This window comes from Manduca sexta, chromosome 9 (genome assembly GCF_014839805.1).
Source record: "Manduca sexta isolate Smith_Timp_Sample1 chromosome 9, JHU_Msex_v1.0, whole genome shotgun sequence".
Lineage (NCBI taxonomy): Eukaryota > Metazoa > Arthropoda > Insecta > Lepidoptera > Sphingidae > Manduca > Manduca sexta.
In genome coordinates this window covers 6,229,434-6,255,908 of record NC_051123.1, presented here as the reverse complement: position 1 = coordinate 6,255,908, position 26,475 = coordinate 6,229,434, and the positions used below count along the sequence as shown (strand labels likewise).

General features: G+C 36.7%; 5 protein-coding genes across 8 annotated transcripts in view; 2 read left to right on the top strand and 3 right to left on the bottom strand.

Annotated features, from left to right (window-relative positions):
- Positions 1–825: 825 nt before the first annotated feature.
- On the bottom strand, positions 826–3,869 carry LOC115441360 (ataxin-7-like protein 1). The gene has a single exon (XM_030166124.2). The coding sequence runs from the start codon at positions 3,360–3,362 to the stop codon at positions 1,293–1,295; it is 2,070 nt and encodes a 689-aa protein (XP_030021984.1). The 5' UTR covers positions 3,363–3,869; the 3' UTR covers positions 826–1,292.
- Positions 3,870–4,422: 553 nt separating this feature from the next.
- LOC115441338 (mitochondrial inner membrane protease subunit 2) lies at positions 4,423–5,462 on the top strand. The gene has a single exon (XM_030166094.2). The coding sequence runs from the start codon at positions 4,587–4,589 to the stop codon at positions 5,079–5,081; it is 495 nt and encodes a 164-aa protein (XP_030021954.1). The 5' UTR covers positions 4,423–4,586; the 3' UTR covers positions 5,082–5,462.
- Positions 5,463–6,424: 962 nt separating this feature from the next.
- Positions 6,425–7,316, bottom strand: LOC115441337 (yrdC domain-containing protein, mitochondrial). The gene has a single exon (XM_030166093.2). The coding sequence runs from the start codon at positions 7,294–7,296 to the stop codon at positions 6,559–6,561; it is 738 nt and encodes a 245-aa protein (XP_030021953.1). The 5' UTR covers positions 7,297–7,316; the 3' UTR covers positions 6,425–6,558.
- Positions 6,622–7,936, bottom strand: LOC115441339 (DNA-directed RNA polymerase III subunit RPC10). 2 transcript variants are annotated; one of them, XM_030166095.1, is made up of 3 exons: positions 7,603–7,915; positions 7,339–7,525; positions 6,622–7,007 (listed from the first exon to the last, which is right to left on the bottom strand). In XM_030166095.1, exons 1-2 carry the CDS (start codon positions 7,741–7,743, stop codon positions 7,340–7,342), a joined length of 327 nt encoding a protein of 108 aa, XP_030021955.1. In that variant the 5' UTR covers positions 7,744–7,915; the 3' UTR covers positions 6,622–7,007; position 7,339. The 2 variants fall into 2 exon arrangements, with proteins under 2 accessions (XP_030021955.1, XP_030021956.1); XM_030166096.2 differs by lacking the exon at positions 6,622–7,007 and having other exon boundaries at positions 7,283–7,525; positions 7,603–7,936.
- A 1,004-nt stretch (positions 7,937–8,940) lies between these two features.
- Positions 8,941–26,475, top strand: part of LOC115441317 (ceramide synthase 5) — a 28,897-nt gene continuing 11,362 nt past the window's right edge. The window contains exons 1-4 of one of the 3 annotated variants that reach the window (XM_030166055.2): positions 8,941–9,269; positions 10,068–10,188; positions 12,121–12,141; positions 25,749–25,970. In XM_030166055.2, coding sequence (XP_030021915.1) covers positions 9,091–9,269; positions 10,068–10,188; positions 12,121–12,141; positions 25,749–25,970 — 543 coding nt within the window. In that variant the 5' untranslated portion in view covers positions 8,941–9,090. The remainder of the gene's footprint in view (positions 9,270–10,067; positions 10,189–12,120; positions 12,142–25,748; positions 25,971–26,475) is intronic. The other 2 variants (XM_030166057.2, XM_030166056.2) reach the window with 2 other exon arrangements.

The window sequence follows — 26,475 nt, the reverse complement described above, 5'->3', positions numbered from 1 at the left end:
ATGATACTTTGTAATTCAAAATGGTGGATGGTGTTTCTAATGTTTAAGGGCAGACGTATCGCTTACCATCAATGGAACGAGCAAGCTCATGTCGTCAGATGTTGGGAACAAATTCCAATTCAAAAAAAAGAATTTGTTATAAATATATGGCAAAGTTTTAAATTATAGGTTTAATGACAGCATTCTAGTGCCTTTGAACCTTTAGATACTGCGTGCGATTCTCAAATCAAGCATCATAAATTTGACTGAATTTTTCGATTGGAGTACACAAACCTCTGAGTTGCTTAGGACTGGACAACCACTTTTTTGGGCTCTCCTAGGGCATATATTCGCCCTAGGATGTGGTGCAAAAGACAGCAACCTATATTATAATCCAAGTTAATGGTTCTGGTTGATGTTACTATTAGTGAGCAGTAGTAACGCTTACCATTAGGTAAGCGCCTTGCTCGACTCCACATTTAGTTATTTTAAAGAAATCTAGATTAAATTTATTCCTATTTGTTTCAGAATAAATTTGTGTATTCCTCTTGATCTTTCTTAATTTTCGTGATGCTAATAATGTTAAGTATGTGTAATGTGTCAATATGTTCAAGAGTTGAGTATAATATTATGGAGAGAGTGTTGTGTTTACGCAACCATTACTAATTTCGTGAGATTTGGGAAGTGAAATTGAATAGATAACATTCAAACGAATATAATATTATAAAAGTGTGTACATTATCGTGGGTGATGTTTCGCAACATTCCACGGGAACCGCAGCAAACCTGTTCCCGTACTCGGTTCCACGCACTACAGAGGTGTCAACTAACAATTAAAACAAGGTGCTTTAGTTATTGAGGTATTTGCCTTTATTTTCAAAAGGAGGCGATTCACTATTACTGATATACTTATTTTTAATAATATTTATATTTTTACATGGAAATTTTCATCACATTAAACCATTCATTAATCCTAGGCCATTTATCAATTTAGTATCAACAACGAGTAATATGTCATTTCGAAAAAATACAACCATTCTGTAATAATCTATTTTTAATTCTCCATTGACACATGCCGACTCGCGCATCGGACGAACGATTTAAAAAAATCTTATAAATAATATACAAAATAATACAAACATTAGTTCGCGTCTCAGCAAAAAATGAGATTTAATGTCATCGTAACTTCGATCCCTAGTCGGGACCGAGTCGCGGCCATCAACGGCTTCGTACAGGAGTCCGATCTTTACAGGAAATAAATATACAGTTAGAATGCGAGTACACAACCGGTGATTGCTTATGTTCAGGTGGGGCTCAGCACTTCTCGTCGGCGAGCAGCGCGGCGTCGAGCGCGAAGCCGAGGTCGAGCACGGCGGGCGCGGGCGGCGGCCGCTTGGCGAGCTTGACCGCGTGCCCCACGTGACCGTTCAGCGCGTGCCGCGGCGTGCCGAACAGCTCGCTCAGCGCCTGCTGCACCTCCTTGCTGCCGCCGCTCGACATGTTCGCCACGGCCGCGCCGCCGCTGCCGCCGCTCACGCCACTACACGTCACTATCAGTTTTCGCACTTCAGGCTTGCTACATTTACTGGCGTTCATATGCACCGTTTTGGACAAGGACAACGAGTTCTGTCCGTAGTAGTAACTGTTCGAGCCGCCCGTAGATTTGCACTGAGATCTCGTCAACGACGACTTTATATTGCTTCGGACCGTTGCGAACTTTTTACCTAGTGTGACTGCGCCGCCCGAGTGTGATGCGTTGAAGGTGCACAACGCGAGCGGCCGCGGACACGCCGCGTACCAGTACACGTCGGTGGGCACCAGCGTCGGCGGGCCCTCGTCCGCGCGCTCGTCGGGTGGCGCCGCGTGCTCCGCCGGAGACATGGCGTGCAACATCGACGTGTCTGTCGTCGGCTGCGCTTCCTCCGGCAGCAGGAACGGTTCGTTCGGCAATGGCGGGACCAGCAGTGATGTGATAGTGGACGCGTCCGGCAGCACCGAATCCGGATCTTCCAACAGGCTCTTATAAATGTCATTGACCTGTTGTTGATCCGTGAGACCGTTGAACGCGCTCAGATCCAGCGACGTGTTGACTAGCAGCGGTGGGAGGTTGAGTGGAGCAGCGGCGGCGGGGTGCGGCGCAGGGTGTGCAGTGTGCGCGAGGTGTGAGGCAGCAGCGTGTGGCGCGGCGGCACCCGCGTCTCGCGAAGCGCGATGCTCCGCCAGCAGCGTGTCGAAGGGCTTCGAGCGGCCTTCGACGGTCCGCCGCAGTGACAGAGCGTGGGCCTTACACGTGAGCGAGCGCGTGCAAGGCTTAGGATTCTCGACAGTGACTACGCCACAGTGTTTGTTCGGATCGTACTCGCGTAGGTTAAATTTACTTTTGCTCGTTTTGGATCGCGCCGCCGCTTTGGAGGTAGACGCGGTGGGTGCTGCGGGCGGCTTGGCGACGGGCGGAGCGGGCTCGGGTGCGGGCGCGGGCAGTAGCAACGGCGACGTGCTCGGCGGCGCAAATTGCATGCTCGACAGATCCGTGTCCGTCATCGAGTACGCGGGCAGCGGCGCGCCGTACAAGTCCTGAGCCTGCACCGGATCATTCACCGGGAAGTTGATTTCCTGCATGTTACCGATGTCCCTGATAATGTTTTTCCAGTCGGCAGCGTTTGTGATGTCTTCGGCACTTTGGATTCCCTCAGAATTCATTATGGCGAATATGTCGTCGGTAATATGCTCGCCGAGCGGCAAATCCTCGGTGTCCTGTATACTAACAACGGGTAGCTCGCCGCTCTCCATGCACACCTGCACCTCGCCAGTGACGGCGGCAGAAGTGCTCGGCTCCTCCAGGTACTGCATTTCCGGCTGTGGAAGCACTATCCTCGAGAGCGGCGCGGTGGCGGTGTGCACCGGAGACGTCTCCATTTTGATGGGCTCCGGCGGCGGGGGAGGCGGTGTTTCCTTTTTATGCCGGCTGCGACTGCGGACTGTGGAAACGGGCGGCGGTGGCGGCAACAAGGGCTCCGTACCAGAGTGCGATTCAATCAAATGTCTATAGGCCGCACTGCACTTCACCACGGCACCACACATATGACACACGACCGCGTTAAGGTTGTCCATCTGCGGGAACACACCGTGCAGGCTCATGGACTGGTACTTGAGTCGGTTGAGCCGCGCGCGACGCTGGCGCGCCCGCTCCGGCGTCTTGTACGGATGGTGATCAGGGGGCCGGCGTGAGGAGGCGCTGCTCTTGCCCTCAGCTGGCTGCGGCGTGAACTCATCATCCCGTCGCGGCGACTCATACCCGATCTCACTGGTCCACTGGTCCCACGGTTTTTCATTGCACTTCAGGGGACTGACTGTCTTGTGCGGGAACGGCTGGTCGCCCGACATGGTGTACCGGTTGACGATGATCCGTTCGTGACACTCGTGCGGTCGCCTCACGGCCCGCCAGCCATAGCGTATCCAGCCTCACTCCTGTTAGGTTATTACCCCATATCTGCCTCGAGAAAGCTGGCCGTCGTGGGCGCTCTCAGGGTCACATCGTAACGTGGTTGTTTACTTCATTATTTACATGTATCCGATTAAAACGTGTTGTGATTGTCTTAGCTTTTATATTTACAGGGACAGATGATCTATCTCATTGACAGCTGATTATGCAGATTGTAAGTTTTTCTTGAGCACGAAACACTTCCATAAATCGACAACACTTTTCAGATAGATCTTCTCTATTTGATTGAAAGAAATCTGTGCTTTTTGAACACTATTTCAGTGATATTAAACTGAATACACATAAATAAAATGTCTAAAATTTCTGTTTGGTTGGTTGTAATTTACTATAGAAAGCATCAACACTTTTTTGAGTATTTGTAAAGACCGATATGTCGTCTGTATATCATTCCCAACTCACTCAGTAGTGAATGAATTTAACGAACAAAGCGTGATATTCTCGATATATTAACAAATTTGGTAACATGGTTTTCATTTATGTTGCCACTTTTAAAAAATGTTACAATCTACGTCCACTCTGTGAAATAGTTCAAGTAAAAATATACCTAGAAATAGTGTGTATTTAAATTTTCACATATTTGAATAATAAGCTACAAATTATTGCCAGCGATAATGTTCTTGTACTCTGAAATTTTCGTAAAAAAATGTTTGACAGCCACAAAAATGTAATTTTAGAAAAGAACCAAACAGTTTCTTTAAAAAATGCCGCCTCCTCTATTTACTCTATATTTTATGTTTTCCGTCAATATCTTCTATATTATGCTACGTTGGATTAGGATGTATAACTCTGACTTTTGCTTATCTGAAAGGAGGAATAAAACAAAAATTACATGTCAGATGTAAACATAGAGTAAAGTAGGTAATATAGATGAAGGATGTAAATCATAAACGTATGGACTAGAACCCCTTGCCTTCCCAATAAAAAGGGAAAATTTAAAAAATTATCATAAACTGTCACTTGTCAGACTCAAATGTCAAAATTCTGATTGGCAAATTCAACTACATTGTATGTAAAAAAATGTTATTATATAAAAATAAGTAAAATCTTTGTTATGCACCGAGTATGCCGGGCATTTTTTTACGGCAAAACCACATACCGGCATATCCATGTGGTTCAGAAGTTTATGCAGATCCGTTTTCTTCGGTTTGCCGATCGGCATAACCTTCCTGGACACCGTAGGTTATGTGGCCCGGGTCGAGGGGATCTCGATGCAACCAGCGCTCAACCCCGAATCGAAGAACACAGACTACGTTTTCCTTTCGCGATGGGCGGTAAGGGACTACACCGTGAACAGAGGTGACGTGATATCGTTGGTCTCGCCCAAAGACCCCAATCAAAAGATAATCAAACGTGTGGTGGCTCTACAAGGCGACGTTGTCAGCACTTTGGGCTACAAGAACCAATATGTGAAGATCCCAGAAGGCTACTGCTGGGTAGAAGGTGATCACACAGGTCACACACTAGATAGTAATACATTTGGTCCTGTGTCATTAGGTTTAATCAATGCTAAAGCTATGTGTATAGTGTGGCCTCCTAGCAGATGGCAAAGCCTAGAAGTTAAATTGCCAGAAAATAGAAAGCCAATTAGCACTGCAACATAGTACAATTTATGATATTAAAAGATGGTGTAAGTGTATTTAGTGATAGAATATATGAGTTAAAGAATTTAAAGTAAATATTTGAATTTTTACAGACATATGTACATAGATTTGATGATGTATGAATTTCTTAGGCCCTATAAGCTTTTAAACAATGTCCAACTCTATAACAACAAACCTCGACAAACTCTAAAGATCTCTTTCTACTAGTCTCTAATATTCTGTGTTGTGATTCATTTCCACTGTACTTATATTAAATCGGCTAACTGTATGATAAGCATTAAATTATAAAATTGTTACACAGTAAGCTTTGCCACGTCTGTTAATTTATAAAACTTGTTCCTGTTATAACAAAATAGATGAATAAAAGTATTGTTAAAGAATTTTACTATCTTTAAATTAGTAATAGCCTCTACCCCTGTCTCATTAGATTTTAGAGAGAGAGAGCGTAAATTATTATTTTTACATTTTTTGTATATGCTGAATGCAAGGATTTTCATCTATCAATATCCAATGTTCAAGAAATTAAAAAAATATATTTTAACCCATATCCACACTCTTGTCAATTTTCTCTATTTTAAAGCGATTATTTTCAACTCATTTAAATGTGTAAGTTTAAGATTTTTACTGTTTGAAAGATTGTTACAAGTGAATACAAACTCTTCATATATTAAGTAGTGTATTTTCTATGACATGAAGTCCTGAATGTGAATAAAATTCAGTACATACGCCAGGGCCATAAACATATTATCAGCAAATTTTATGTTAATAAAGTGGACAATGAGAATTTATTCATGACCATAATCTAGTACAGTCAAAACCGGTAATAATTACATGGAAGGGACCACTTAATTTCTTTAGTGTGTGTGTGTGTGTAGTGAAAAATAAAAAGTCCTCTTATTTCATTACAGCTTCTTAAATTATAATAAGTATCAAGATATTAGTTAGTTAGATAGTTTGTCCATGTCTTTTGATAATTTGATATTGGCAAAAATATTGGCTGACAATGAATGAGCCGAAATTGAATTGAGAATATTGTTTTAGATTAATGAAAAATTACGATCAGTCTCTATCACTGGTACATTGCTTTATCTAATGTCTTATAAGCATATAGGACTTCACAATGTAGTTGTTATAATGTACCGGTAATTAACTTTTTTTTACAACTATTTAGCCAGTTTCTACTGTATTTAGATGTTTCTTTTTATCATGGGAATAAGAGTTAATGTGGCTTATTCAGTATCTTTACATAGAATTTAAGCATCAATCATACAAAGTGTGAAAACTTGTAACATCATAGACAACTATAACTATGTTGTAGGATTAGCATGAGAAATACACAGGAATGCAATGTTCTGTTACACCACACTCTGTTATTTTGTATGTGTTTAGCACAACCACAGCCAATAGATTTTTTATTAAAAATAATAGAATTACAGTACATTTTTATTACACACACATTATCACAGAATAACATAACTTAAACAATGTTTTTAAGCCCAAAGCTTTCTAAAATTCCTATAACTTTTTCATAAGAAATACCTCGCCTTATGATTTCATAGAACCCTTTATTTGATAAATCTATGACTGTGGAGCCAGTTCTATTCTGATCCAAGCCTTTACTGAGGATCCCTCCATCGAATACTGCACCAAGGTGATCATATAAATGTTCAAATTCTTTTATGGACAGAGTGGATGGTTCATTGCTAAAATTGGCACTTGTCAGTGCAACTGGCATGTTAAAAATTTTCGTCATCTTATTAATGAAGTCATGGTTAGGTATTCTTATGCCAATCTTCATAGTGGATGGATTTAAATAAGGATTGTCTAAGTTTTTGGTTTTTGTTAACACCACAGTAACAGGCCCCGGGAGCAGGTGTTGCAACAGCTGATCACTTAAATGTTCAGCTTCTCCCCATTTTCTTACATCTGTAATGTATGTTACACATATAGCTACAGGCTTAGCTGAATCTCTACCTTTTATGGTATACAGTTTTTGTATAGCCTCAGGACAGTTTGCACTGCAAGCTAGCCCATATATAGTGTCAGTGGGCACTGCTATGACGTGACCATTCATCACATACTCTGCAGCTTTCATACTGGACAACTCATCAGAGCATTGTATTATTGGAGTCATCTTTTCAATCCTCATTTTTGGAGATGTATTTTTATATCTAATCAAATTACTACCAAATACAACTTGTCTTAGTAATTTCATACTCTAGTATTTTTAGAATAATAAGATAGTAAACTAAATTACACTAATCACGCCAATTGTGAGCACACTTGTGATTGCAGCAACGGTAAAATGTTGTCATAGGTTCATCTGCTGACCGAGTCTGCAGTTGCATGAAGAAAGCTCTGCCGTGACCACACTTAGGGCACACAGCGTCAGTCGAATCTACGTTCTCCCAGGCAGCCGCTCCTCCCATAATATAGTCTAATTCCTAAAAAAACAAACATAATTGATTATTATTTCTGGACATGTCTGGGCACTGAATAGGATGATGCAATAAAGACCAACCTTCAGTTTCGGAAATGTACGGGACGACACTTTCTTCCTAATATTGTAAACATAAGGGCACGTGTTGCAAGCGTACCTTAGTGCGGATTCTGGACCTTCTTCCACCATCAGCATATTGGCGCACGTTGGGCAGAATAACATTTTTTCAGACGACTTGTATAAAGCAACACTAACGGAGTTTTTTCAGTTAATTTACTACTCGATTATATTTCCGTATACCGAGTTACGGGATAATTTATATAAAAAAATTATGAATCAAACGGCTGATTGCAAATCAGTCAAAATTTTGTGTTTACAAGATCTTGTGGATAAAATAGGTTATTTTTCGTTTCACTCAGATATATTTGACGTTTGACAAATGCAAAACAGACCTAGACGGTAGTGTTAGGTGGAATAGATAAGAGGCAGTTCTATTGACCCATACATAAAGTAAATTAAAAAGTACTCTTGGTACTATTAGTAAGACTTCACAATATTTTATATAATCTTACATTTCTATCCTAACGTCATGATGTAAACTGCAGTCTAAGTAACTGCTATGGAGAATGAGGTTCGTAATTTCACAAACATGATACTAGTCCGTAGCTTCTCTAAGTAATCTGTGTACTAGTCTAAACTACACCTCGTTTCGTTTAAAATGAAGCTTGTTTACTACTCATATAAAGTTACTAAACACTATTGAGTTATCTGTTGATCTCTATAAAAGGACATATACCACTCAGTATGTCATTAAGGTAAGCCTCCATTACAGAAGGTGAGGTCGCGACGATGTATTGCAGAGAGCGTTTTTTTGTATTACGTCCATTACCGGACTTGGTAACTGGATTTTATTTATAAAATTTCATTATTGTTTTGATTACTCTGTGCTTTATTTCCTTGAGGCCGTCTTGCATATTTTATTTATGGGATGTTTAAATGCTATGGAGGGAAATTTGGGTGAACGCAATTTTTACAGGAAACAAAATTAAACTTTAGTAAAACTTTTAGAGCGGTATACTTGTAAAACATTTTGTAAATTTTTTACAATATGTTTTACAATTAAAGGCGTCACAATGGCTCAAGTCATTGATCTATTTGGCATTCCATCGTATCCCTTTGTGATATGGTGTAATGCGTCTATAATGGACACAGTTTTATACTAAACATATTATAAAGGCGGATTTTTGCGTTACGGTTCGACCCAATATAACCATCCGCCTAGTGGACGCGATCCATTGCAATTCATTCATTCGCATCGGCATCGTATCTTGACACATAGTGTATAGCCGTGAGCTATCTAAGCTACGTAAGCTAACGTTTTAATATCGATACAATATAAAAGGAGAACATCGATATTTTTTAACCACCCTAATTTGTCATTCATGTCGGCTGCCGAGCGGTCGTATCGTTCGCTGCCTGAGTGTGTTTATGGCGTGATAAATTATTAATTTGTCTATTTAGTGGTGGATGTACACCACTCGTAATTATATTAAATAATTAGTATTAATAATGTTGCGGTTTATATTGGATAATTTTTGGAACGAAGATGTGTGGTTACCGCCTAACACAACATGGGAAGATTTGGAGCCCGGGCCCGACAAAGCAGTAGTTTACAATGACTATAGGCACCTGCTATGGCCTTTGCCGCTGGCATTGGTTCTAATAATCCTACGGCATGTGATGGAGAAGTAAGTCGCTCTCACTTTCAAAACCGACTTGATAGAACGTGAGCCGTTAATGAACTAGAAACACGGTTGAATAAATACAATCGTACGAAGTCGTGACTCACTGTTTGCCTATTTCATGAAAGCTATTTACTTTGAAATGATATTACCATTTTTTAATAACGAAATTTCATGCGGTTTGTCTGCAATTTTTTATTTATATAATATATATTATATGTTATACACAAAATTTTACCCATATTCTAACTTAATTTGTACTTTATCCTTATTGTAGACAAATTTGTCTAGTAACTATTTGACGAAATATTTTTTTAAATTTCTTATCATACACAAAACACACCAAAATTTAATTAAGGAAGAGACTATAACCACATTGTAGTCTTTAAGTTTTAAATAGAATAAAATAATTATATGTTAGAAATCAAATAACATTAAGTATGTATAACATATTTTATGATTATATTTTGATAAGGTATTTTAATATGTATTTACCTTAGATAGACATTATTTATATTCCATACTATCTGTTAAATAGACACATCTTAACTTCTTTACTGATTCCAACCTGAAGCTAGATAGAACTTTCTGACAATAATTTGTTGCTTGTCCTAGAATATCACATCTACATCAATGGAGGTGAATAAAAGCTAGTTTTGTCAATAAAGCCGTTTTAAACAACAAATCTCTTTCTAGATGACTTAAAAATTGTTCAGCATGTTATTATATTTATAATTACTTTAAATTTAAAGTTAAACATGATTTTATTTTTTGACATTCATATTGATGATTTTATTGTTACAGATACTGGTTTGCCCCATTCGGCAAGTCGTTAGGCATTAAGAACACTAGACCAAAGAAGGCACTGAATAATTCTAAATTAGAACTTGCTTATCAGTCATCACCTAAAATTAAACACAAACAGGTATGTATCTGTATATTAATCAATATGCAATTATTATATCAACCCTTAAAAGGCAATCATATTATCTAACCACAAATATATAGAAAATTAGTTTAGTGTTATACAAATAGAAAGAAAAACGATTAATAGAAAGAAATATACAAATATTAGAAATTGTAAATTTTCTGCACTGTTTGTTGTAGACAATTTTAATATCATTCAACTATATTTTTTTTATGTAAATAGTGTAATTATGAATTTTCTTTCGAAATTAAAAAAATTAAATCACTTAAAAGTTTACTGATTGTCACTAAGTTGTGATTGCCTTTCAAGGTTCTATATTTATTATTATGTAAAAAATAAGTTAGGACACAACATATAGCATGGGGTATGTAGAAACTTTAGTACTGTTAATTGTGATTGAATGTTGAAAGAAAAAAATCTCTATTTGCATATATTTTTTTTTAAAGTAAATAAATTACATCCAAAAAAGGATGAAGTTTAAAACTTAAAAAATATATGGTTAGCATTAATTTTGTTATGTGTGTTTAAATTAAAGTAAATGAATTATTGATTGGTTTTTATAGTAACAATAGCATAACTACAAAATATTTTTTAATTAAAATGTATGCATGCTATACTTTTTTGCATCATTAGGGATGTAGGGTGTTGCACTGCAGTTTTATTTGCTGGTGCCCAGTAGTAACTGCATGAGTATAAATTAATATTGAGAGCTTTGGCCAATCATCATTTCCCTGTATAATTTATTTTATTAGAATTTGGTTTAAGTACATAATTGTTGGCTGTTAGATTTGAAATGGATTACTTGACATATGTATTTCATGTGTTAATGCATATTTTTGTGTATCCCTTTGGTGTTGTCATGTGTAATATATGATAGATAGAATAGTATAGATGCCCCTATAATGTTTGCATCCATTATTGTTTTCTTAAGGTTGATTTGCTAAAACTACAGAAGACTAGTTATTATTTTATTTTACATGGCTTAGTTAATAAGCTACTAATTATTTTGGTGCTCTATTCCAAACATATATTAATTGATTCTATGTGCATTTTAAATAGCTACTTGATTTTAATAAACATACTAGTAATTGTAGAATTCAGTACCGAAAATCAAGGACGCAATTATCATTGCTTTATAAGTAAGCTTATAAAAAATCATGCATTATGCAGACAATACGAAAATTCATTATTACAAAAAAAAAGATGCATAACAAAAATTTTACTATGCAGTAAAGTACAGCACTAGATGTAAATAATATTTTAACGATTGATGGATATTATTTACATTTTCATATTAGTTGTTGATTGTAAAGTCACATGTTCACAAGATGTTAGGGTAACAAAACATTATTTTTATCAATATGATTATACATACTAATATTATTTCCCTTACCAGCACGGTATAGGTGGCTTAAGATTTGAAAAGCCTTCCAGTAACATGCTGTATATTCACCATTCATTTGCAGCAATTTGCTAATTAATGATTTAAAATGTAACTTTGCTCAATGAAATTTTATAGAATTTCGCTCATATTTTGTAAAATAACATTAAAACAATAAATATATTACCATGTTTAATCTTTGAGAATGTATTTTACCAAAAGAATAGATGCATGTGTGTTGGAATCTGGTTAATATTAAAACCTAACCTTTGCTATTTAATACTTACTAATGTTTGTCACTGTATTATAATGGGTATTATAATTGGAATGCATTAGACTATACCTATTAAAGTCATTTGGTAAGAATCTAATAATGTTAAATATTATGGATGCGGAATACATTAATACTATTTTTCATGTTTTTAATATATAATCCATAATATTTAATCATGGTGTGATTAGTATGGATATGTAGATATAAATATTTTTTTAATGATTGTTGTGTGTGAAGCTTGTTAATCCTATAACCGTGCTTCCTTTTTTTTCAGTTCTTTTTGAACAAGGACGAGGTAAAATAGCACTTTTTCATATGCAAACGCATTACATAGAAACTAGCACTTTAAAGCAGCGGTCAGACATTTAGCGATTGGTGATTTCGATTTCGCATGGTGTATATGGACAAATAATTACAGCACATGAAGTTGGAAAGTCTAATTAGGACATGATTGTTTTAAACGTTAATATTGCCATTACAATGAATTATATTTTTACTCATTGATTAGCTAAGAATCTATATTTTTTTAATATCTTTAGAATTATAAGTGTGTTACTTTTCAACACCTCAGAATTTTACATATTCCAATTAAAGACCTTGTTTCAAAAGAAATTCATTAAGGAAAAAAACTAGACAACAATCACACAAGGCTTTATTCAAAAACCGTAATTTAACATCAATCGTGCCTATTAATCATGGCATCTAGTTTTTATTGTCATTTGTGACAATACCTACTAGTATTAATTAACTCGCCGCTCGCTGGAAGTCTGACCCCGCCTTTCAAATGACTTCCGTAATTTACGCTTCATAGATGACCACCGGCTTACTAATTAGTAGATAAGAGAAAATATCTATCCATTATATTGTACTAAATGTTTTAAATCACGTTTCTGTTGCACGGAATAGTTTTGATTTGTAGTATGTTTGTGTGGCTTTTGTATGGTGTTTTTGTTTCTCTCAAAAAATACGTGTCACTGTCTCACTAAGCTTTTTATTGTCTGCATACTTAGTACAACACAGGTTCGCCGCTGTATGTTCCCCGAAGAAGGTAGAAGTCCACCAGGCGACTATATGCTGAACTTATTTTTGTTTCGTGGTATTCTAGAGCCTTATGCGTATTGACATAAGTACTCATTTCAATTACGTGAAAAATTTAAAAAAGGTTTTCTGTAAATACGTTCAAATCTTTAGGACTTCTATGGACGTTAGGTATCACTCACGCGTCTCTTACCCTTCGGATAAAGTCGGAAGTAGTTAGTATTCTGAATGCGTTATTGTTCGTTACTATTTAACACGAGGTATTGATAAGGTATATTTATATGATAACATATATTATTCTCTATTCCCACAACATTTCCGGTACACTAGTTTTGTTCATTCATCTAATTGTTATCATGACAGATCATGACGTTTTTTAATCAGTGTATAGAGCTACATAGTGCTCATCTTTCAGCGTACGTAAAGTAATTACGCTGGCTACGTTGGTTAGGCTCTGAAACATCTGGATGCAATATCGAAGTATTTTTTTTTTTTTTTAGTTTAAAAAAATATATAAATAATATTTATGAAGGATTAATAAACAAAGCAACTATATTTATGATATGATATAACCGCACCGTAAAATGTATTTTTATTTTTATATAAATACCATTTTCCAAAAACCATTTATGCAATTAGTAATATCCGCCTGATAAAATTGTGCAATTAGTCTGCTGTTGTTGTTACAATTTGCATTATTTTATAAAATAAAAAAAGTTAAATTTGCTTGCTGCTTTGCGGCAACATTAGGTTCCGGTATCTTAGGCAAAGACGTACAAGACCTATCATCATCACCATAGGTTTTGTAGTCCACTGTTGGACATAGGTTTCTTCCCATGTTCGCCATTTTTCCCGTCTTCAGCTTGTCGCATCCAGCTGAAGCGAATCTTATACAACGCTTGCCGACACGTGGTCTCTACTCAAGAATTCGGCATATGCCGTACAACAGACCCAACCACCAAGTAATCTCAAATTAATCCTCCATTCCTCTGAAGTATAGACCAAGACCGACCTTTTTTTTTTTTTTTTTTTCGCGGAGAAAGTGCCTTATTACTACCGCCCAGCCTTCGCGGGGGGCGACTGAGCGGTTATGCTGGGGTAACCGTGCCTTACGGCCCGACGTTGAGCCGCCCGGATTTGATGGTGACCTTCGAGCGACCGCCGGGCCGAGTCCCTAACCATATGTACGACTTAACCTACGCACGGTCTACCAGCAAAAACTCCGCGGTGGCCCTCTTCTGCGCATTTGGGACGGCTGCGGGCTTCCTCTGACGTTGTAGTGTCTAAGTCTACGACCGCAGCCGTCCCTGCGCGGTGCCGCCTTGCGGCCCGTCTCCTATGGGGGGGGGGGGGCTCAGAAGCCCCCGCGCACCAAAGGACGCCTTCGGCGTCTACGGCAGTATGAGGCCAACAACACACTGCCGTCCATCCCGGAGGTCAACCGAAAAATGTGCAAAATGCACAAAAATGCACTAGGGCGGACAGCCCCCTGCTGCCCGCCGACGACCCCCTTCGTGGCCCCTATTAGTCGCCTCTTACGACAGGCAGGGGATACCGTGGTGGAATTCTCCAAACGCCCCCATTCCACAGGGCGGAGACCAAGACCGACCTAGCAACTGGCAATTGGTTCCTGCCAAAAGGTCGATTTTTGGATAATTATTTTTACTTTTCTATTATTAATTTCGATTGATATAAAGGTTAACAGGTAAAATGGGTGTCTTGCTTCGGCGTTAGTTTTTCCCCGGAATAAATTTAATATAATAAAATATCATAAAAGTCATTCTTATTTTGCGAAAATATAACAACACGAGCGGTCGTGAAGGAGAAAAATAAGACAACATGAGTACTCCAAAAATAAATATCGTGTACTCTAAGAAAACAATATTTAAGTCATAACTCATGAGATTCTTTCAAAGTGCGAGTACTCGGTACTCATATTTGACCCTTTTTTCTACTTGAACTCTTCTTACTGATACACGTAAATTGTAAAGCAAAGAGTTTATCGCCGCTCATAATAATTAAAATGTATTTTATTGTTCTTCGTATGTCGTTGTCTGGTGAGCAATAACTGCGTCGCAATATATTTATATGGCAGTGTAGATTTCAATAATTTTATTATAATTTAACTCGCTCTTATTCCGCTATGTTTGCTTCGCCTCAACGCATTCTGAGGGCAGTCATGCCAGGAAAATTGTGTATTTAAAAATATATACATAAGGTTGACTTTAGAAAGTAGCCTAAAGCCCATAGACGTTGGCATTCCATAATATAGCCCATTTTTTCTGCCGAGTAAAGAGGATTAAAATATTCGTTCCGCGCAGATTTCAGCTTGTCACAGCGAAATCCCATTCTATCAATTAGACTTCAGGGGCCTTATTCTCTATCCCGCACGATATTTTGACAGTGCGTAACAAGCACGTAACACAACCCATCATGTTTAGTACTATAGAAATTTGGCTTACAGAATACCATTCCACACACATGTCTCGAAGATAACATGACACGGCCGCGTTACGCGTTTACACTATCATACAGAATAAGGGCCCTGATAAGAATTCTCTTTACGCAAGATCTTCGCTTTGGTAGCATGCAAATTGCCATTTCCATTTAGAATATCCGTTTAATTAAGCTTCAGAAACCAAGATAACAAGAAATCAGTGAGGCGACACCGTAAAATGTTATTTATTACTAAAGGGTTCGGTATACTTCCAAATAATAATATTAGGAACAAAAACATTATAGTAATATTCTTTTGTTGTGACGTATATAACATTGCATATTCATTGACCACTCCATAGTCTACGTATTATATTACTTCCACGGATCCTACTGGTGTAGTCGATACGATCCAGTTTCTAGGCTTGTATCAACGCGTACCATGGAACGATCATTTCATAAATTGAGTTTCTTTGTTCAAATCAATGATGGAATAAAACTTTAAGCATCGTTTGCAAATTAAAAGAATGGAGTTTATTTTTCGTTAAGTTTCGACGAAGATTTAATTAGTATTCGGTGATGAATTGGGGCGCAAAACTCGTGCGCCGCCAGGATCTCGTTTTCGTTACTGTTTAACATTCAGTTTATTCAGTAATGGAATGAAGATTTCTTTTCTACAATCAGTTATTTTTATTTCGTTATTTTATAATGCGAATTAAATAATTTATCTAACGAATCTAACTTCTTACTAATATTGTAAATGCGAAAATTTAAGAAAGTGTTTGGATGTTTGTATGTCTGTTAACTAAATTCAGAAACAGTTAAACGGATATGGTTTGTTTTTGTCGCACAAGTAAATCATGTCCTGCTGTTAAGGATGCATTATTTTCTGCTTTTTTAAGTAGTGGCGCTTGCCTTGTACAGATGGATCCATGAATCATTACAGTATTTAAGGGACTATTGTAGCGGGCCAAGACATAGGCTTTTCACGCGGGCGTAACCGCGTCCCACTAATTATTGAATGTTGAAAAGGTACAGATGCGACATCAGTTTATGATTCAATCTGCAGTCCAAAACTATTTAATCATTATATTTTCTGTACATTTAGTGATCGTTTTGGAAGAACCAAATGAAACACCCGATGGTAACAGATAGACACAATTATCACAAAACTGTAATTTTATGTATTCCCATAGATTCAGAAAAAACAATGTTTATTTTGCATAGAAAAGCCTGTGTTAAAATCATTTACTATGCACTAAGGAATTATCTCACATACTTAATCCCTCTCTCGTCATGTCTCGGTTTGCTGTAGGCTTAATTCCCCGTTACCTAGATATAAACAGATCTTCGGCAACCTTGTGTTCGATTTGTAAAATTTAAGTTATTAACAATGGACTCTTTGGTCAATACATGTACGTCATCGAGGTCATCCCGCGCTCCGCATCGACACTCCGACCTTGCTCAAACCGGAGAGAATTACTATAAAATTAGTAATTTGTTACTTTGGTCTTTTCGGCCTAGAAATGAAGTACTTTTTTAGAATTAGATAAAGGATATTTAACAGAATATGTTATTAAATTGAATAGGAGCTGTGCAGAGACTGATTACTTTGTGAGAATTATACATTTACTAGAATTTGAAATAATTACTAGTCATATTAAAAAGTAATTGCTTTGTTCACCGAAGTCTACCACTTTGATTAAAACTGTAGGGTTTTTTGGGCAATTTAATTCCACCACAAATATGAGGTCGTCAGTTAAGTCGTGCTTACAACATTATGACAATTTTATGACATCGTATATGCTTATCCGATTCGCAATCGATCAATTTTTTTGAGTACAAAAGAGGGACTCAAAATGCTATTGATGTCATAATAAATGAGTACATATTGGTACTTTTAAAATTTAAGAACATTGTCAGTGGTTTGAAATGGAAGTGTTTCTTCAGCACTCGCGCTGGGAAATGGTAAAGTTGCATGTTTTGGCAGCACTTCAAAACCTAAAGTTCATTTTGCCTTGCTTTTTATTTTTCAAAGTATATGGATTAAATGCGTTTGGCGTATTTTATCACACCGTATTTTCTTTGTTATGGCAATTACAAAAGATTCAGCTAAAGTTTTAAACAAATTATTTTTTTCGAATTTGTTAGTTTTTGTACTCGTGTTAATTAATGCAAGCGGTTATATTAATTACTGTAAGCTTTTAAAACATGTGGCGTGTTTTCAATCAAATTGTCTGTTACAAAAAGAGGATGATACATTGCCGGTTTAAAGTGGGTAGGCGCCGTTGGACAAATTTTACACGATAATAATCTTAGTGAACGGGTGGAATGTTCATGTATAAACTGGTGAGGACTATGGAACTTGTAATGTCAAAGATTAAGGCCGCATGGTTGCAATACGAGTACATTGTAAACGGTATTAAGACTTAAATTTGTATGATTTGCAAATCCCATCAATGTTTTCATTGTCAGTCTATATTAAAATATTTATTGCTGAAGAGCAGGACACAGGCGTATTGGCGCGGTTTACTTTTTGTCTTATGCCTAACTATATTTTGTTTAATAAAGTTAAAAGCTAATTTAATTTTGTATTTCCTCTTAAAAAACGTGTTAAAACAATATTTTCCCCTTAGGGACTAATATCACGCGTTGCCAAATCAACTCTTATATAAATGGAGCGCCGACCTTATATTGTAAAATGTCAAATTAATAGAAAGTATTCTAGCGTCACGTCGCCCTCAAATTGTTTTAAGTGATTCAGGAATGTGTTCGGACTATGAGAAGTTCTGATCAATTAAAGCTGGTCACGTGAATGAGGACCTAAGGGAGCCATTGTGTAATTCCGTTCAATGAATTAGTTAGAAGTATGACTGAGAAGTATACGAACTTGTGATTTAATTTTATTGAAGGTTCATGGCCTACTAGTTCTTTGTGTATAAAAGGTATCGCTGACATCTTGGAGACAATGTTGGACAATATGTTGGAAAGGTGTGAGCAATACCTAATGTACCTAGATTTCGAAGGGTTTCGCCACAAGATCTGCGTGCAGTGAATGAATCCGAAGCATGGAAGCCAGTCCGCGCGCTGATTCGTGACCCGTTTTTACGGTTAAATAAAGATCGTTAAACAACGCAGGGTTGCGCGCATCGAATGATTTAAGTTCAATGACACTGATAACCCCCCGACGTTGAAAAGAATAATACAGTTATTGTCATATGGATCGTTAGTCATCGGCTTATCACTATCGGGGTGTTTTGTACATCTTTTTTCTGTTGTGTGGGCATCAATCCCTTTTTTTTTCGAATTTTAATGTAGATTGGGTGGCAACTGTACAATAATCGTAATAGAAATGATAAATTCGAGTCCTGGATAAAAGCCAAAAATTGCTAAGGGCAGAAATATTCTATACTCGCTAGCGATTTTGGTTCTAAAATAGCTCCTAAAACAACTGCAAAGTCAAAGAAATTTTAATTTTTGCTATAAAAAAAAAAACATCAAGAGTTATTGATTGCATGGCAACAGGGAAGCTGTTCTCGTTTCTTAATCAGTTTTCAAATTGAGTCAGCGATGATAATTATTACATCACTAACATGACCGAACTTCATAAAGCATTCATAGATAAAGAATTCAGATGTTAAATCCAGCTCGACACTCCACCATGATTACTGAAAATAGATTGACTTTCAAAATGGCTACGGCAGAAATACGAACAGAAAATATTTTCTTCATTAGTAAGCCTACTACACGAACCAGGGAATCCAGGAAAAGTTCATGATTATTTATGGTAAAGTTTATAGGTTTATAGAAAACGGACAGGCAGCCCTAATAAAGTTCACGCAATATCTACATACGCTAGGCGATCGCCGTATAAGAGACAATGATCGTCCATTGAGTGTGCAATTAGCGCCTATGTCTGCGGCAGTCTAAAATGGGCCTTCGGTCGTCATTTGACCCAGTTTTTCTGCGGCAAACACCTGGTATCTAGGTCCAGTTTTTTCCCCACCCACAGACCGCCTTTCTGCTTAAACTGTCAAGGTCGCTGATGTAAATTGTGCTACATTTGTTTTTGTGTTAGCTATTGATTTTTTTCATCTATCTTGTGATATCGCTTTGGTGTTTGTGTAAATATATCACGGAATCAAGCGATTTTAACTTCGTAGTGACAATCATTTGCTGTTAGGTCAATGAATATATTTAGTTACAACTTCCAATCTAAGTTCAAGCTATTGTTCGGTTTTGTAATCGTATGGTTACCGTTTATAGCCCGTATATGCTGTAACCGGGCTGATCAGGCGATTCCAGTTAAGATTTTCCATAATATTTCTTTCACAGGCACGCCTGAAATGTAAAGATGTTTACGTTGGTGTCCGTGGTTTATTCATTAATTTAATGGGCGTCGTAAACGTCGCTCCGTTTGAATCATTCGCGTAAGTGCTCAAGGTTCAAATTCCTACTCTGTTTTTCAGTATGCATAATTAGTACAATTACTTACTAATATATACGAAAACTTTATGACTTACTATTTTATAGCTATCGGATGAGATTGAAATACGACGTTCTGATAGAAATCTGTGTTAAATCAAATTCATCTTTTGCTGATTTTCATAAAAAATTTGTATGCAGTTAAAACATTGAATATTATACTACGCACGTCTGTTTAGCAATGACAGCAAGCTCATGAAGATCATGATGGTAAAACCTTTGCTATCAAACTGTTACATTTACTTATTTATGTATTGTATATATTACGTAGAAGTAGTTGTTTATGCAATACTTGGTGTTGTTCCCGGCATTGCTCGCGTGAAAAGCTGTTCCCCCTATAAAAATCCTTAAAAAACGATTCGACTCTAGCGCCATTTATTCAAAATGTCACATTTTTAGAATTTATTTCTATAGCAATTCTCAGATTTTCAATGTTCCTCGTGATTCTCGTCGCCTTTAAAGCGAACGATAATTGATATCAAATACACACGTTTAAATATATCGTATTATTACTTGCATATTTTCTTATAATTCAGGCGATCTTAGTCACGTCGATAAGGAAGGATTACATGACAGGGTACCTCGCGAAGATTTCCTTCGCCTTTAAAGCGAACGATAATTGATACTAAATATATCTTATTATTACTTGCATATTTTCTTATAAATCAGGCGATCTTAGTCACGACGATACGAAAGGATTACAGGACAGGGTACCTCGCGAAGATTTCCTTCGCCTTTAAAGCGAACGATAATTGATACTAAATATATCTTATTATTACTTGCATATTTTCTTATAAATCAGGCGATCTTAGTCACGTCGATAAGGAAGGATTACATGACAGGGTACCTCGCGAAGATTTCCTTCGCCTTTAAAGCGAACGATAATTGATACTAAATATATCTTATTATTACTTGCATATTTTCTTATAAATCAGGCGATCTTAGTCACGACGATACGAAAGGATTACAGGACAGGGTACCTGGCGAAGATTTCCTTCGCCTTTAAAGCGAACGATAATTGATACTAAATATATCTTATTATTACTTGCATATTTTCTTATAAATCAGGCGATCTTAGTCACGACGATACGAAAGGATTACGGGACAGGGTACCTCGCGAAGATTTCCTTCGCCTTTAAAGCGAACGATAATAGATACTAAATATATCTTATTATTACTTGCATATTTTCTTATAAATCAGGCGATATAAGTAATGACGATACGAGAAGATTACACGAGACGATTTAATTGGGTTTAAAGTTTTATCATTTTATATCTTTACGATATAACGTACGATGTGGAACTAGATTGAGGAGTCGTAATCATTATCTGTTTAATTGTTTAGCAATCATGTTTCCATGTGGTATGCCTAAGCCAGGCGTTTCCAAGGCTTGTTTGTAATATTGGGGTACTGCTATCAGTTAATGTGCCGTCAGAGATGTAACAATAAAGCTGTATTAAATACCCGTGTCAGCGTTTTTTTTTTTATACGGGCAGGTCATAGTTACCCCACAGCACTTGACGGTAAGTGGAGTGGGGTCCTATAGAATGTCGAGTGAAAGATTACCCCTCGGCAGTCGATACAATTATGCCGGCCTCTTGGAATCGGGTATACACAGGCTGATCCCGAAATCCGACACACTTATGTACGTTGGCCACTACGGTGGGTTTTTAACACCTCTTGTAAGGTGTTCGCTATCCGGGCGAGTATAAAATATATCCTGCCATCAGCAAAAATAAATTATTTATGTAATTTATGTTGTTAATTATTATATGCATTACGGTAAAACATTGTTAATACTAAAGTTATCCTACTAATATTATAAATGCGAAAGTTTGTGAGGATGCATGTATGTTTGTTCCTCTTTCACGAAAAAACTACTGAACGGATTTGGATGAAACTTTACAGTGATGTTGGTTATACATCACAATAACACATAGGCTACAATTTATAATGAATTTGTGTAATTTGGTCAATATATAAATTGTTACATATCAAGTAAATTGGAAAAAAAATATCCCGGAAAACTTCTTCACGTGGACGAAGCCGCGAGCAAAAGCTAGTTTTTTATATAATAAAGCTTGCACACGTTGCCGCTAAAGCACATGATAAGATTGTACGGATGAAGAGACGCGGTAAAAAGGGTTATTTGTCATCAGAACTTCGCGTATTAATTAATTTTTATAAGAGTTTATACCGATTTCACAATACTATATACCCTGAGAACTACAGTATTCTTGCCTAAAAAAGTTGTAAAGCCGTCTTCCTTACAATAAAAGGTCTTTTAATCGCGCCAACTAACAAGTTTCATTTTTCACTCCTGAAAGGGACCGTAGACTGAAGTATTTTATATAAATTTCAACCTTAATACCTCTGCGAGTTCTGATTAAAATGTTCGTGACACACAAACAAACGGACAACGAAGTGGTTCTATAAGGGTCTTTTTGAGGCATACGGAACCCGAAAAACTACTTGAATTATTTTAGAGCTTGATTTATTATTTGGTGATTATTAACAAGGCTCGTTTGAAGTAAAAAATCCATAATCACCTCAGAATTTTACCTGTGCCAATGAACTATTTTGATAACGACTATCGCTTATCTACTACTGCGGATAGAGATAACAGTACGCCCCAGCGTTATTTTTCACGTGTGTTACGAAAGTATGGTTTTATTAAAAAAAATGGCGGCAAAGAATCTAAAGTTGAAGTTAAAAAGTTATCAATTATAATCGTTCGTTTTAACGGTGCAGGTAAATTTATGAGAAAATATAGTAATACCTGCAAATTCTCCAAGAATTTGTGATGAATTTGTATTATCTGTATTGTTTATTTTTATTGTATTTAATTTATTTATTTTATCGTAAAATATGTAATTTTTTTGTTTTTTTTTCGTTTGCACTTTTTTTTTAATTCTCGATTGGTCAAGTACATAATATTTTATTCGTTTTGTGCATAAAGTGTCTAAACACACTTTTTGTGCAAAGAATTGTCAAAATGTTATAATTCGTTCAGAAACATTAAAAATATTTTTTAACTTGCATAAATGTAAAATTATTTGAAAGCACATATTTTCATGAATCATTACTTTAAAAGCCGGATATATGTTGTCACAAATGAGTGTTATCGGTAATCTTATTGACCTAAGCATTTTTAATCTGAACCTCCATCGTTATCATGTCGAAGTTTGACAAACAAGCTAATGAAATAATATAATTTAATATATATCTAGTATACCTTATGCTGCTTCATATTTTCCTGTTTTCTCTTATATCCATGCCATGGTTGTCTGTAACAGATTGTCTGAAGCAACAAGAAAGTCATGTCTACTGTTTTTCTTTCTTTGTGTACTGCATTAATTCACTGGTGTACTTTAAATAACGAATTGCAAAGCATTATAATTTTAATTGCTAGAGTATTTTAATTTATTTCTATTGATCTATTCTTACCAATAACTAGAAATACTTTTATTACAATCATTTGTAAATAACAAAAACGCAGTACAACTTATAAATTATTGTTCGATCAAAGTGCGGGTGCGCAACCGCACACGTCAATCGCCATACAAGCCTGCAGCGATTTAAATTGAATTGAAATATTTTACACGGTTGTCATAACTGAACAATATAGATCCTGTTGAGCCTCGTTCACTAACCTCAATACACGCCTTGCATGTTGATGGCATTATTGTAATAAGATATTTTTGATAGTATGTGGTATGTGTGATAAAATAATTAGTTTTGAGTACATTAATGCTGTGAGGGTCGCCGGAGTCCGATGGATGAGGGCGTCCCGGAATCGGTCCCTGTGGCGCTCAATGGGGAGGCCTATGTCTAGCAGTGGACCATTCCCGGCTGAAATGATGACATTAATGCTAATGTCGAACGTTATTTTAAAAATCTAATTTATATGGATTGGTGTAACATACGTAAAAGGATATCCTCCAATTTCCAAATAGTTACAATTATCTATCCTACACTTTAGAGCGTTGATACATATACAGTTATTAGCTCAGTAGCAAAGTTTTCGTCAATGACAACGGTGCAGTTCTATTTCCGACTCCCAGATCTAAAACCAATCTCGGCCATCCAACACTATTATAGCTTTTTTTTAACTTTAAAAAATGAGGAATTGAGATATCTGGGTTTGGAATTTAGGCCCATAACCATGGCACCAGATTGACACGGTCTCCGCCATATTGTATTGGCGTGGAAATAAATTTGGAAGACCATGAATGCACTAGTTACATAGCTTAATGCTTTTTTGTAAATGGTGAGCAAATGAGGTCAAACGCAATCAGAATTTGATAAAGCTGTTATAATAGGTTTCAGTGACGAAGGGTGAATTTTTTTAAAGGGAACTCGACATAACATATAAACATTAATATGCAATGCGGTCTGCAGATTGTTGTATTGATAATGAAATCTTATATCTATAAAAATGAAACCCTATTTCCTTTGGTCACGCCATCACGCGTGAACGACTGGACCGATTTCACTTTTTTTTGTTGTGTTTATTATTGTGAGGAGAAGGTTCTTATGAAAGAAAAAATTCAAAAAAATTCGCGGAAAATTTAAGAAAACTTAACGAAAATATTCATTTTATATATGTAACTGTCAATTGTTGGAAATAACTGTCACCGATTGACAGAAAGCGCGCTGCAAATTCATAGTTAAGACGGAACAACGTCTGTCGGGTCAACTAGTTCTTTATAAATCACGAAAGGGAATGCGGCAGGAATCGGGTTAAATGAACCCACGCCACTGATAGGTTTTTGGATACCTACAGTCAGTTTCGAATCTCTCTTTAGGACGGCATCACGATTGCCATTAAGCCTCTCATATTGATCAGTATTTTTAACGAAAATTCAGTTGTCTCCTTTATTTAAGACCAGCAAGTACGGTGTAAGTGTTGGTAAGTTATTAAGCGCCTTGTAAGTTGTGGTGGCTCGAACTGTGCCCTATCGTTTTTGGTCATTCTTTTTCAGTGCAATAGATTAGATCACTTCGTGGTTAGCCTTCTTTTTATCCTTGCCAAACGTGACAAATCCTTATGTAAACCCCTGTATTTAAGCTCATAATGCGTAAATGGCCAGATAAGAATTTTATTCTCGAATGGGTTTTGTTAAACTTTGTTTGCTCTGTGATGTTTTTGACAGTCCTTTTAACAAATTGAAAGCGAAATAATAGCGTATAAATAGCGAAAGGGCCGGCACATACATAGCGGAACGCAGCGCTGAGAATTGTTTACTGTCAAACTATTATCGTTATTGTCTTCATTAAAATAATATTCAAAATCCATTAACCCAACAATTAATTGCATTACATTGTTATGGCGAAAAGTCGAGAGAAAATAATAATATTAATAACTGCGATAAAATCCGTAAATATTTTTATTTCAAAGTCAAACATACCTATGCATCTGGGTAGTCATCTCTAGGTATGAACTGCACGTTTTCAGAAGCGTTCCTAAATTGAAGAAGCTCCTTAAATATATTTTAACTTTTAAGGAGTCTTCTTTAAGCGATGTGTGCGTAAGGGCGCGTTTTTGACATGTGACGTAGAGTGTTACAACACATTTAAATGTATAATGCGTCTTCAAAACAGTTTTTGAATTGAAATTTTTCTTAACTTGCTAATAAGAGTCCTTTGAAGGATATTACTGGCGACCTTAATACTATTTATAGTAAATCAAAATTTGCATGCTGTGACGACTCATTATAATTGAAACAACATTTAGCTTTTTGTTTGAAACCTTGTATTAACCAGGTATCCATGTATGTTTTGTGGGTGGTTCCTTTTAATAAACAAAATAAAAATATCATTCCTATTTTCATCATCATCAGTCAATGGACAGGATATCTTTAACTGCACACAGATGTCTCTCTAAGATTCCAAAACCTGTTGAAAACCGTCTAGTTAACTGTTTTTTTTTTTAATTCCAGATATGCGCCCTAGCGAAACAACTAGACATGTCCGAGCGGCAAGTGGAGCGATGGTGGCGGCTGCGGCGGAGTCAGGACAAGCCTTCCACGCTGGTCAAGTTCTGCGAGAACTGCTGGCGGTGCAGCTTCTACCTGTACAATTTCTCCTACGGCATGTTCATACTGTGGGATAAGGACTGGCTGTGGGATATAGACCAGTGTTATGTTGGATATCCGCACCAGGTAATTTTTTTATGATACAGAGAACAAACGAGCATACGGTTCACCTGATGGTAAGTGATGACCGCCGCTCATGAATATATGCAATAATTTATATAGTGTCATGTAGGGGGGAGGGAGTCATTTGAGTATTCGGTTTTCCGGCTTTTGGTCCAGGGGAAGTAAAACGGGAATTTATTGTATTTAAGTAGTATTAGTATCACAATTCAACACAAGTACATTAAAATGTACGTGGTAATACAAAATCGGGGCGAAGGCGGTAAATACAGCCCGCCCTCCCCCTTATACTCTGGGTTATCATAGAAGTATGGGCAGATATTGATTACACCCACTTATTATTAAGTCCTACAAGAGACGTTGGTAGGGATTATTTGCTTGTTTTTTTTGCTTTATTTCCTTAATGATATTGCGGTAGAATTCTATTTTTTTAACAGCAAGCTTCCATGTAAAAATGAAGTAAGTGAATTGGCGATTCGTTTTATGTGATATATATAGTAGCTATTCAAAT